The sequence below is a fragment of the Lithobates pipiens genome, unplaced genomic scaffold (genome assembly GCF_037356315.1).
Source record: "Lithobates pipiens isolate NorthernLeopardFrog02 unplaced genomic scaffold, aLitPip1_a1.2 Scaffold_23, whole genome shotgun sequence".
Taxonomy (NCBI): Eukaryota; Metazoa; Chordata; class Amphibia; order Anura; family Ranidae; genus Lithobates; species Lithobates pipiens.
The window spans coordinates 52,997,664-53,011,063 of record NW_027507785.1 but is presented as its reverse complement, the minus strand read 5'-3'; the positions used below and the strand labels follow the sequence as shown (position 1 = coordinate 53,011,063).

At 48.9% G+C, this 13,400-nt stretch overlaps 1 protein-coding gene across 1 annotated transcript in view; it reads right to left on the bottom strand.

Moving 5' to 3' along the window:
* The window catches only part of GRIP2 (glutamate receptor interacting protein 2), a 293,045-nt gene that overhangs the window by 115,585 nt on the left and 164,060 nt on the right, over positions 1 to 13,400 (bottom strand). Inside the window, exon 2 of the mRNA XM_077451617.1 lies at positions 5,576 to 5,656. Coding sequence (XP_077307743.1) covers positions 5,576 to 5,656 — 81 coding nt within the window. The remainder of the gene's footprint in view (positions 1 to 5,575; positions 5,657 to 13,400) is intronic.

Genomic DNA, 13,400 nt, shown 5'->3' with positions numbered 1-13,400 from the left:
AAAATGCAACTTTCCGGCTGTCGGAGCGATACGGCCTCTGGGGGGGTCGCCCAGGGGGCTTCCTTTCACGGGTGGACAAGGACGTGGCGAAGCGGTCAGACGGAGAGCTATCCACGGATGAAGAGGTGCGGATCCAGTGGTGGAGAGCGGCGGCGCGGCGTGTTCCTGGTCGGCCCGGTAAGTCGGTGCATACTGTCCTTTCTGATGCGTTGCAGGGGTTGCTGGGGGTGGTTCAGTGTGTGTACAATGGGGCGTTGGTGCCGGCGATGCCGGTGAGTGGGAATGGGAGGGTACAGCGGGTGGCGGGGTCTGGCCCGACTGTGCCGGGGCCCGCGCCTCCAATCCTGGGGCCTATGGAAGGGCTACGGGAATTGGTAGGGAGGTTTGGGTGGCTGTGGTAACGCCGGCGGCGGTGGTGGAGCCTGCGGCACCCACAGGGGATGGGCCGTGGCGCGTGGGGGGGGGGTCCAGGGCGACAAGGTGGCAGAGGTGGGGTCCGGCCGGTCGGACATGGTTAGGATTGGGGACGCGGCACGATGCGAGAGGTACGTTTGCTTCGAGGGCCTGCTGGGAGCACACCTAAAACCGGAGGGCCGTGGGGAGATATGAAATGCTGAGTATGTGGAGATATTCTCACTCCTCCGTTAGGGGAATTCAACTTAGATCGGGTCAGGCCCACTGACACCAAATAAGATGACGGGGGGAAGAGGCATTATAGGCTGATACAGCGGCCGTTGGCGAATTGGTTGCAGGCGTTTGCGACCTGGGCGAGCGTATTTGTAAAATGAGCCCCCGAACACTGCTCTGCGGGGTTTTTGCTATATGGACGCCGTCGGGGAGGCCCGCCGGGTGTACGGGGGTATTGCATGGCTACGGTACGATGAACAGTACTGGCAGCGGCAGGCGGTACGTCCGGTACTACGGTGGGGTCACAAGGACATCAGCCTCTGGTTGCGGCTGATGTCCTCGGCTCGGGCCCCGTCTCAGTTTTTCTTTTCAGGGGGCCCCGGGGGGTACACCCTCCTGAGGGCTGTTGGCCGGAAAACAGTGGGGAGTGTGCGGGCTGTTCAAAGAGGGCACCTGCAAATTCGGGGGTGCGTGCAGATTCGGGCACGACTGTTCAGGTTGCGGGGGGGCCCGTGCACCGTCCTGGTGCTGTAGGGAGGTAAGACGTGCCGGCGACGCTTCTGACAAGAGGGAGGACGCCGGTTAGGTTGGGAAGGATGCTTCCTTTCCTACGTGAGTTTCCGGATGGGGGGGGCTGCGCGGCTATGGCCGAGGGTTTCCGGATACCTTGTGACTTGACGGTGGTGCCACTGTGGGCGAGGAACCTCAGGCAGCCCTGCAGCATCCCGCGGTGGTGTACGGCAAGTTGGGTGAGGAGGCAACGATGGGACGCACGGGCCGTCCGTTGCTGGAGAAGCTTCGGGGGGGGGACCTTGTGGTGTCTCCACTGGGGGTTGTCCCCAAGAAGGACAACACTTGTCTTTTCCCAAGGGGGTTCGGTCAATGACTTCATTGATCCGGAGGTCTGCGCGGTGTCATGTACGTCCTTTGACACGGCTGTCTGGTGGGTACGGCGGTATGGCCGGGGAGCGCTGCTGGACAATGGGGACGTCGAGTAAGCGTCTGGTTGCTACTGGTGCGCCCGGACAGCTTTCAGCTGTTGGGTTGGCGTTGGCGGGGGCGGTTCTGCGTGGGCAGGTGTTTGCACGTGGGCTGCTCCGTGTCGTGTTTCGTGTTTGAGCAGTTTAGCTCGTTCGTGGGATGGTGGTGAGGGATGTCTCTGGCCTTGAATCAATCATTCACTATCGAGACGAATTTTCTCGGCATGGGCCCCCGGGCTTCCGCTGTGTGTGCGATCCTCCTTTCTACGTTGCAGCACATCGTGAGCATTTTCGGGGTGCCATTGGCGGCGGGATGAGCAGGGGGCCCGGGGGAGACGGAGGCCCTGGAATACGGGCTGACGTTGGAAGAGCTGGAGGACTTGCTAGGGGGGATTCGTGGGATTTAGGGCCGCCCAAAAAGTACTGTTGAAAAGCTTGCGGTCTTTGCTTAGGAGACTGACCTTTGCGGGACGCATTGTACCTATGGGGCGGGTGTTCTGCCGCCGGTTGGCGGCTGCGATGGCTGGGGTGCGTTCACCGACGCACTTCAGTCGCTTGACGAGGGAGCACGGGGATGACTTAGGCGTGTGGCGTGCATTTTTGTCCTCATACAACGGCCGAGAGCTAGGTTTGGCCGGGCCGGTGAGCACTGTCGATGTGGAATGGGTTGCAGATACAGCCGGGTCAACGGGTTATGGCGCGTTGCTTTCGGGGCAAGTGGGTGCGGCGTCATGGCCGCAGTCATGGCAGGAGGCTGGTTCCCTGGGCAAATTTGGTGCTGCCGGACCTCTTCCCGAGAGTGCTGGCATTGGAGCTGTGGGGGGTGAGTGGCAGGAACTTGGAATTGCGTATTAATTGCGATAACGTGGGGGTGGTGCAGGTGGTGAATCGCATGTCGGCATCCTCCCCCCGGTTATTAGAGTCTTGAGACAGTTAGTCCTTCGGTGCCTGCATTTAAAACGTGTTCTTTTATGCAGTTCACATCCCGGGGGTGTATACTTCCTTGGCTGACTTACTGTCTCGTTTTCGGTGGGACAAGTTCAGGGAACTGGCGGCTGTGGCGGGAGTCCCTTGCCCGGAGTGGATGTGGGTGCTGCCCTGGGAGTCGCCGTGGGAGGGATACGGAGGTACGTAAGTGTGTCTACCTGGTTTGCATACGAAAGGTATGGCAGGGATGGCAGGGGTTAATGGGCTAGGTGTCCTCGGACGGGGATGCCGGCGACTGGCGTTCACTGGTGCTGTATTTTGTGGTACGTACTATGGAAGGCGGGCGCTCTGCGGCCGCGATTGACAAGGAAATGGCAGGCTTGTCTTTCTGATGTTGCTGGGTTCGGAGGCTTGGACAAATGGTTTTGGGCAGGACGTATGCTGTGGGGTTTTGCGGAAACAGGTAAAACGTGGGGACAGAAGCCGTCCGGTAGGGTTTTATGATTTCGGCGGCCATATGTGCGTAATTGGGAGCAGTTTGCTGGTCATGGTTTGCGGCAATATTGTTTCCGGCGGCTTTTTCCTTATCATTTTATGGGGGTGTTTGGGGAATAGCGGTGTAATGGGGTCGGAATATGCTTTACGCTCCTGCCGCATCGGGGCGGCCGGGTGTGGGTTGGATATACATCGGTGCGTAGGATAGGTCTTTGGGATTCGCGTAGGTTCAGGTCCTACGTGGGGCCGCAGCTGGCGGCCGGTCAATCTCGGTGAGGTGTGGTGCTGAAAAGGTATTGCTCAAAAAATAAAAAATAAATAAATAAATAAATAAATAAATAAAAAAAAAAAAAATGAAAATAAATGAATAAATTAAAAACATAAATAAATAAATAAATAAATAAAAACGAAAAAATAACAACAAAGTGGTACTCATAGTTTGGATCGTGGGCCACTCTGGTGTTCACTGGGGGGCCAGGAGAGGAGACATGTGACCGGATGGGAAGCAGCTGGGGATTTCCAGGGGGAAAGCAGGGTTACATTGGTTGGAAATCCTGGACAGGCTGTGGGAGAGGTTGACGGGTGCGGTGGACAGGTATGTGCATTTAGACCGTCCTCCGGATGTGTTGGTTCTCCATGCTGGGGGGACTGACCTGGGGGTCAGGAAGGTTGGGGAACTGCTCGGGGACGTGAAGGCGGATTTTCAAGCGCGGTTCCCGAACACAATGATATTGTGGCCAGACATTGTGGCCCGGACCCAACGGGGGCGGGCTTGGTCAGTGGCAAGTATCCGGATGACGAGGATCCGGTTCAGGTGAATAAGGTGGTGGGGTGGTTTGTGGTCAAGAATGGTGGGTTGGTAATCGGTGTCCCTGGGTTTGCAGGACAGCCTCCAGAAGGCATTGGGGTGTGGGGTTGCCCTCAAGGGTAAGGTGGTCACCCTTTCAGGCTGTGGCGGTATCTTTCTGGTGGTCTTTGACGGTGGCGGTAAACGGAGGTGATCAAAAAGGGGTGGGGGGCTCATCGGTAATATGGGCCCCTCCGGTGTATTCCTGAATGGTGGACGGAATACTGGGATGTTGTGTATTCCTGAACGGTGGACGGAATACTGGGATGTTGTGTATTCCTGAACGGTGGACGGAATACTGGGAGGTTTTTCACTGCAGGAATTGGTTGTCTCTGAGCGGTCACAGCTGGAGGCCGGGTATGTAAAAGGTACCGCAGTGAGGTTGGTGTTTTGGTTTAAAGTGGGTCACCGTCAGAGATCACCAGACTGGAATTTAGTTTAAAAATGTGGTTTATGGTTTGATATATGTTTATATATATTTATAGATTTATATATATATCTTTGGAGTGAGTAAAAAGTTTTGGTTGTGTTAATAAAGGCTGTTGTGGCCAGTTTACTCCAAAGAGAAGGTGTGGTCTCATTATTAGTAAGGTTGATAAGAAGGTCGAGGTGGCAGTGGTTAAAAGAAAGGGGACATTTAGGCTACGCAGGTCATGTCACTAGCATTTACTGGCAGGAGAAGAGTGCCGTTTTTTTTTTACTGGCTGTCAGTAAAAATACTGACAGTTGGCAACACTGAGGTAAGGTGATCGCTGCTGCCTGCGTCTCCAGCTGGGGTGGGGCTTGTTGGTGCTGTGGGGGTTACAATTGACGGGGGGGGGGGAGCGGGGACGTTCTATATGCCACCTAGAGCTGCACAATTATGGCTAAAATGAGAATCACAATTTTTTTGCTTAGAATAAAGATCACGATTCTCGTGGCGTAACATCATCTTTCACATTAAAACAAAAAAAAAAAAAATTGGGCTAACTTTACCGTTTCTTTTTTTTATTTTTATTCATTGAAGTGTTTTTTTTTCACAAAAATTTGTATTTGGGCAAATACAGTGCGACATAAAATATTGCAGCAATTGACATTTTATTCCCTAGGGTCTCTGCTAAAATATATATGTATAATGTTTGGGAGTTCCAAGTAATTTTCGAGCAAAAAATATTGATTTTAACTTAAGAAAAAAAAAAGTCAGAAAAAGATTTAGACTTTAAGTGGTTAAACTTCCTGCATTTACACATTGTTTATAAACTTGGCAGACTGCCTGGATTTTTTTTCTTTACACACAGAAGTTTATCCCTTTGATCTAAGAAGGAAGAGTTAGTTACGATGTTGCATGTTAAAAAACTTGGCAGACTGCCAGGATGTTTTCTTTTGACAGCTGAGTGAGCAGATAAGTCTCTCCACTTAAGTTAAATGAAAGAATCTGCAATCTCTGCAATAGAGATCTCAGGGGGGGGTTGAATCGAGATCACGATTTTTTTTAACCATTAATTGTGCAGCTCTAATGCCACCTGTGTACAGAACGCCTCCAGGTGGCCATATCGCATTTTACAGAAAATTACAGTGGCTGCAGATTGAAAAGGAAAGACCATTTTTTTTTTAAATTAACATTCAATTACAATAAGACTTGTGTAGCAATTGTATATGCTAGATTATTTTTTTTAGTTACTTTAGGTGGATTTACCCTTTAAGCCTTTTATCTTCTCACCTGGAATACTCTGACGCCGGGACACCAAAGCAACATCGTTGCCAGTCGGATCTTTGCCGCCTTTCGAATACGGGCCGTCATCTGGAAAAGAGGACAATAAAAAGGACTAAGGACTAGAACATAACAATAGGTTGGAAATCTGACTCCTCTCATCTTTATATTAGAAATCGCTGCAGTTTTTTTCATGTTCATATAAATACAAATCAGCAAATGATATGAATAGATTTATGGCCGCCATGTGTTTATGGTTTGTACACCTCGTCTATGTTGAAAAGGATAGTATTATGTATGGAGCACGTATACACACTTCCATCTACGCTTAGTACTGCAACATAGTGGCTGTGCTTTACTGCTCCTCCTGTTTCAGTACCCAGTCTAAGGTCGGCCATAGATGGGTCAGTTTTTAATCTGTGGGTTGAACAGAAAAAAAATCATAAAACTGACCCGATTCCCTCATTTACAAATTTGGAGGTGGACAGGGAATCCTCCTGCTGAGCTATATGTATTCTGACAGTGGGGAGACTTCCTTCCCTGTCATCAGAATACACTGATCAGCATTGCAGGCTATAGACTGCAGCACTGATCAAATGGGGGGAATCCGACAGGGCGGCTGCACAGTCGTCGCTAGATTGACTTCTGTATAACCACAGGGGCCATACATGGATAACAATTCAGATGGTCCCTGGCTGCTGATCCGGCCCAATTTCAATCCACTTATGGCCGGCTTTAGGCAGCTCATAGACTTTAGATGGTGGCAGACATGCAGGTATCTCCCCTGTACCCCAAAACTAAATTTACATTTTTATTTTTTTTACACAAATAGAGCTTTTAGAACTGGGTTTTTTTTTTTTTTTCCTTCTTTGTTTTACACAAATAGAACTTTTTGAAAAACTGGGTTTTATTTTTTTATACAAATATAGCTTTTTGAACAACTGTTTTTTTTTTTATTTATTTTTTTGTTACACATATAGAGCTTTTTGAACAACTGGGCTTTATTTTTATTTTTTATCACACAAATAGAGCAAAAATTGGGTTTATTATTATTTTTTTTACACAAATAGAGCTTTTTGAACATTTTGAACAACTGTTTTTTTTTTTGTTTTGTTTTTTTACACAAATAGCGCTTTTTGAACTGTGTTTTTTTTAATGTATGTTTTTACATAAATATAGAATGGACAGTGAAGGAGGGGGAGGGGCTTGGGTGGCCATCAGGGTTGGCCATGTCAGGCTAGCATGAGAGAGACCTGAGACCAACATGAGAGAGCACTGCCCATCACCTTACTTCATAGTGCGCAACCCGGCTCAGCGTCAGCACCGCTGCATTGCTGAAAGGCAGCCAATAGCTGTGCAGCAATGCCGGTTTCTAAAATTACAGCCAATGAGGATGTAGCAATATTCCTGCATGATGTTAGCCCTCCCACTTCACTTGTTCACTTGTTTTTAGGAATGTTTGCAAAATTAAAGTGGGCCGGTCAGGATGAAGTCCAGGGCCAAATTTTTATCCCAGTCCAGCCCTGCCCCCACCTCCCTCTCTCACTCCGCCTCTCTCATGACCCTGCCTCTATCTCTCCCCGTCTCTCTCGCCCCTGCCTCTCTCTCTCTCTCACCCCCGCCTCTCTCTATCGCCCCCGCCTCTCTCTCTCCCTCACCTCTCTCTCTCACCCTGCCTCTCTCTTTCTTCTCTCGCCCCCGCCTCTCTCATGCCCCCGTCTCTCTCTCTCTCATGCCCCCGCCTCTCTCTCGCCCCCGCCTCTCTCTCCTTTGCCCGCCTCTCCCTCGCCCCGCCTCTCTCTCTCCCTCACCTCTCTCTCTCGCCCTGCCTCTCACCACTGCCTCTCTCTCTCGCCCCGCCTCTCCCCACCTCTCTGATGCCCCGACTCTCTCTCTCGCTTCTGCCACTCTGGCCCCGCCTCTCTCGCCCCTGCCGCCTCTCTCTCCCGCCCCGCCTCTCTCTCTCGCCCTGCCACTTTCTCTCTTACCCCCGCCTCTGTCTTGCCCCCGCCTCTTTTATGCCCCTGCTTCTGTCATGCCCCGCCTCTCTCACCCCTCTCTCTTGCCCTTGCCTCTCTCTCGCCCCGCCTCTCTCTCTCGCCCCGTCTCTCTCTCTCGCCCCGCCTCTCTCGCCCCGCCTCTCTCTCTCGCCCCGCCTCTCTCTCGCCCCGCCTCTCTCTCTCGCCCCGCCTCTCTCTCTCGCCCCCGCCTCTCTCTCTCGCCCCCGCCTCTCTCTCTCGCCCCCGCCTCTCTCTCGCCCCCTGTTCCCCTCTCAACCCCCTCCTCTTTCCCTCCTCCTCTCTGCCCTTTTCCATGTCCCCAATCTCTCCTTATGCCTATCTCTTCTCCTAGTGGGTGGGGGAGGTGGAAGGGTAGTGACAGGTGTAGGGGGAGCACTGTGACAAGATATTGGGGGGGGTTTACTACCCCACAGTCCACCAGAGGCCCCTAACAGCCACCAGAAACCCCGCACAGCCTCCAGAGACCCCGCATAGCCACCAGAAACCCCGCACAGCCTCCAGAGACCCCACACAGCCACCAGAGACCCCGCATAGCCACATAAGGAGGAAGGGTCTTGCCTAGGCCAACAGGTATTTATGTGACTGAGAAAGCTGTAAGTGCAGCTCTACTTATATTGAAGTATTGAAGCACATTTTCTTTTTCTTTCACTGGAGGCCATAGTTCTATTTTGTTGCCATCATCTCTACTTTTCCAAGGCTACGCGCCCGACTCGCAAAGTTTTGACATTTTGTACGCAGGCTGTAAGTTTGCTGTATAACATATTACTTTCTTTTTTAATCTGTCACCAGATAAGCGACTTCAAGGACCGCACGGGCCCGAGACAGCCAAACATTTCCACAAATAACATTTCCCATCAATGGCTCCCGGAGATTGAAATCACAAGTGAGACGAGGTTGTAAACTGCAAGAAGACAAAAAGAAGATGCCGGAGATTACTGGAGATGGTCTCCCCGCCTCGTACAGACAAAGGACGGAAATCCATCACATTGTCATTGCACTGCATTGGAAGAGGCATCACCATTAAAATAAAAAGATTTATAGAGGGGGAGGGGATTACATTTTAAAATTGGGGAGACTGTTTGGACATGTGTATTGCGTAAATCCAAGAACAGAAAAAAAAAAAGTCATATTGCAGCCTTCCAGTCCTCTAGATACAGTGGCTGCATTTTTTTTTATTTTTTTTTAGAGAGTTTTATTCTCCAAGATCCCTTTCACACTGGGGCGTTTTTCATGCGCTTTAGCGTTAAAAAAAAGCGCCTGAAAGAAGCTGCAACTGCAATCCCAATGTAAAAGCCCGAGTGCTTTCACACCGAGGCTCTGCGCTGGCAGGGCGTCCAAAAAAGTCCTGCAAGCAGCTTCTTTGCAGCGCTTTTGGAGCAGTGAATACACCGCTCCTAAAGCGCCCCCTCCCATTGAAATCAATGAGAAGTGCCGGCAAAACGCCTGAAAAACGCTATTGGCAGCAGCGTTTTGTGGGCGCTTTTAACCCTTTATTTGGTCACTAGCAGGGGTTAAAAGCGCCCCAATAACGCTCGAAAAACGCTGGTAAAGCGCCGCTAGTTTAAGCGGCGCTTTACGAGCATTTTTCAGGGGCGCCGACATTGGGAAAGGGCTCTTAAAGCACTTGGGCTTTCACATTGGGACTGCAGATGAGGCTTCTTTCAAGCGCTTTACAGGCGCTTTTTTTAATGCTAAAGCGCTTGAAAAATGCCTGAAAAACGCCCCAGTGTAAAAGGGGTCTTATTTTCAACTTGTGATCCTGCCAGTAATACATTTCCTGTCCTAGAGTGACAACACTCACACACTGTGTTGTATCTATAGAAGACGGGACAAGGTCACCCAGTGTCCAGGGCAAAGATGGGAAACTTCCGGCACCAGGGTCATCTGTAAGGCAGGGCAAAAGAGGCAGCTGCCTTGGGCCCTCTCATTGTTGTGGGGCCCAAAGCAGCTGCCTCATACTTGCCAACTATGCCAGTTTAAATTCCCTCGTCCTTTGAAGTTGTAGTCCCGTGCTTTGTCCCGATATCTCAGTGTGAAGTGCTGCTACTAATGCTGCCCAGCTCTGCCCTATTGTTGTGTACAGAGGACTCACTTGCAGACCCTGTGTTTACATGTAAATAACCGTCATTCATATGTAAATAGCGGCGGCATTCATCTGTAAATAGTGGCGGCATTCATCTGTAAATAGCGGCGGCCGGCGGCATTCATATGTAAATAGCGGCGGCATTCATCTGTAAATAGCGGCGGCCGGCGGCATTGATATGTAAATAAAGGCGGCATTCATATGTATATCATGCCCCCCTGCAGTAATACTGTACAGTAATCTCTACCAACCAATTAACAAGCAGAAATAATTTGCTGTAACCTCTGGCAACTAATCAGTGAGCCATAATGTGTGCTGTAACCTCTAGCAACCAGTCAGTAAGCAATAATGATACAATGTAACCGCTGGCAAACAATCGTAATTGCTGCCTGATCCGATATAGTAAACTGATTTTGTCTCAGAGCAGGTGGAGAGTGAAATTAAATGGGGGGGGCTCAAGAAAATTTTAGCGCCAGGTCCAATCAATATTAAAGACGGCTCTGCCCATCACCCTCTGCCTATTAGACACCCCCAACCCTACCCCACCCCCAGTTGGATGGAGAAGGGGACAGAGTCCATAGCAGTGCAAAGTGTTTGTAATGTTTTGCTGCATGCAATGAAAGGGATAAAAAAAAAAAAAATAAAAAAAAAAAAGTGCCCCCTCAGTGGTGGTGTCACTGAAAGGAAATAAGTGACTTCTTGGTGGTGGTGTCACCGAGAAGAAAAAAAAGTGCCTCTGCCTCGATGGTGTCACTGAAATGAAAAACATGTCCCCAAGTCAGCAGTGCTATTGAAATGAAAAAAAAAATGTTTCCCGACATAAAAAAAAACGTTATCACAGAGCAGTTGCGCTTCAGCGGATCCTGAACTGGCGGTTCCCCACCTCCTCTAAATTATGGGTCCCCCTGGAGAAAACATTAGCTGCCCGTCTTATGTTCCATGGCTCAGCACAGCAGACAGTGGTCTTTTAACTACACATAACCTTAAAGCCGAGTTTCCGGCCAAAATGTTTTTTTTTTTTTTTTTTTTTATTGATCCTAGCATTATAAATAATTAAAAAAAAAAATAAATAAAAAGAAAAAAACACGAGTATATACGATTCATTTTGGATGTTGCAAAAAGAAAAAATTTCATACTCGCTATTTTCTCCCTTCTGTTGTGGCCATCGTAATTGTGGGCATGTGGATATCTATACCTCTTCCTGGAAAAGCTTTGGAGAGGTGCATGCTGGGTCACCTTAAAGCAAAACGCTATGTGTGGGGGGAAAACTAACACTGCACATCACCCTGAACACACCATCCCCACCGTGAAACATGGTGGTGGCAGCATCATGTGGTGGGAATTAGTTTCTTCAGCAGGGACAGGGAAGCTGGTCAGAGTTGATGGGAAGATGGATGGAGCCAAATACAGGACAATCTTAGAAGAAAACCTGTTAGCCCTTGTACACACGGTCGGAGATTCCGACGTAATGTGTCCTATCGGACCGTTTTGTCGGATATTCCGACTGTGTGTGGTCTCCATCGAACCGTTTCCGTCGGAATATCCGACGGACCAAGTTTTCCAACTTGCCGGTAAAATTTTCCGACAAAATGCTCCTATCGGACATACTCCGATCAGGTGTAGCCTACTCCGTCGGACAAAGTGCCACGCATGCTCAGATCAAATTCCTAGACCAAAGCTATTGGCTACTAGCCTGAACGTAGTCCCGTCGTAACGAAATAACGTCATCACGTTATGTACAATCGGATTTTCCGACAACTTAGTCCGACCGTGTGTATGCAACATCACTTCCGGACCTCTTCCGGGAATTAATCCGTCGGGAATTACTCCGACGGATTTGGTTGTCGGAATCTCCGACCGCGTGTAGAAGGGCTTAGAGTCTGCAAAAGACTTGAGACCGGGGTGGAGGTTCACCTTCCAGCAGGATAACGACCTGAAACATCCAGCCAGAGCTACAATGGAATGGTTTAGATCAAAGCATATTCATGTCTTAGCCCTTGTACACACGGTCGGACATTCTGCCAACTAAATCCATTGGATTTTGTCCGACGGATTGTGTCCGAAACTGTTGCATACACACGGTCGGACCAAGTTGTCTGAAAATCAGATTGTTCAGAACGTGATGACGTTATTTCGTTACGATGGGCCTACGTTCAGGCTAGTAGCCAATAGCTTTGATGTAGGAATTTGATCTGAGCATGCGTGGGACTTTGTCCAATCGGAATTCTCTACATATGATCGGAGTATGTCTGATCGGACCAGTTTGTCGGAAAATATTTCCAACAAGTTGGAAAATTGGTTCCGACGGAATCAGTTCGATATATGCCACACACAGTCAGATTATCCGACAAAACGGTCCGATAGGACACATTCCGTCGGAATCTCCGACCGTGTGTACAAGGGCTTAGAATGGCCCAGTCACAGTCCAGACCTAAATCCCATTGAGAATCTGTGGCAAGACTTGAAAACTGCTGTCCACAGACGTTCTCCATCCAATCTGACAGAGCTTGAGATATTTTGCAAAGAAGAAGAATGGGCAGAAATGTTCCTCTCTAGATGTGCAAAGCTGGTAGAGACATCCCCAAAAAGGAGTGAAAGGCGGTTCTTCAAAGTATTGACTCCGGGGGGCGCCATACAAAAGTACCCCCCACACTTTTCATATATTTATTTGTAAAAAAAAAAAATTGAAAACAGTTTATCATTTTCCTTCCACTTCACAATTATGTGCTACTTTGTGTTGGTCCATCACATAAAATGGCAATTAAATAAATTTACAATTTTGGTTGTAACGTGACAAAATACGGAACATTTCAGGGGGTATGAATACTTTTTCAACGGATTATTCCAGGACCGCTTTTCCACATAATAACAGTAAATTGAAAATTTTCATATATTCTTTTTATCATTAGTAAATATTCATCTAGAGTTTGAAATGAATGTGTCCTTGCTCTACTCTGTCGCAGCCCCTGGCAGATGTTGCCGATATCCTTATAAAAAGGTTTTTTTTTTGGAGCTCCGCTGATAATTACCATCCCCCACCAGCCCTCCCTCCGATGGGGGGATACAGTATAGAGCACCCAGAAAGTGAACCGCTGCCCCCTGCATGCTGGTGATTACAATACACACTGATGAACATTTGTATGGATGCAGCCTCACCGGCTCTCCGCTACTTTTCTGGTATTCCATTTCCTTGTACAGGCGAGTCATTACAGCTTCTCAGATGCATAATGGATGAGAGTGGATTTTATTTTTGGATTTTGATGTTAATTGTTACATTTTTTTTTTTTTTTTTAAAGAAAAAATCTAAAGAAGATGGTAAATTCCACTCCAGCAACATCTTCATCCCTTCACAGAGGTCAGCTCTCCAATCAGCAGAGAGCACAAGCATTACTGACTGGAAATCTATATGTCTGTCTCAGCAAGCATGTGTGTGGGACCTATGCAGAGTGACCACTGCTTCCACACACAGCACAAAAGGATCCTTTCTTGCAGCACCCCGACGAGGAGAAAGGCTTTTCTACCCAGAAGTAAGCAGCATTCTTCCCACTGACCACCAATGTAAGGAGCATTCTTCCCACTGATCACCAATGTAAGGAACATTCTTCCCACTGATCACCAATGTAAGGAACATTCTTCTCACTGACCACCAATGTAAGGAACATTCTTCTCACTGATCACCAATGTAAGGGACATTCTTCTCACTGATCACCAATGTAAGGGACATTCTTCC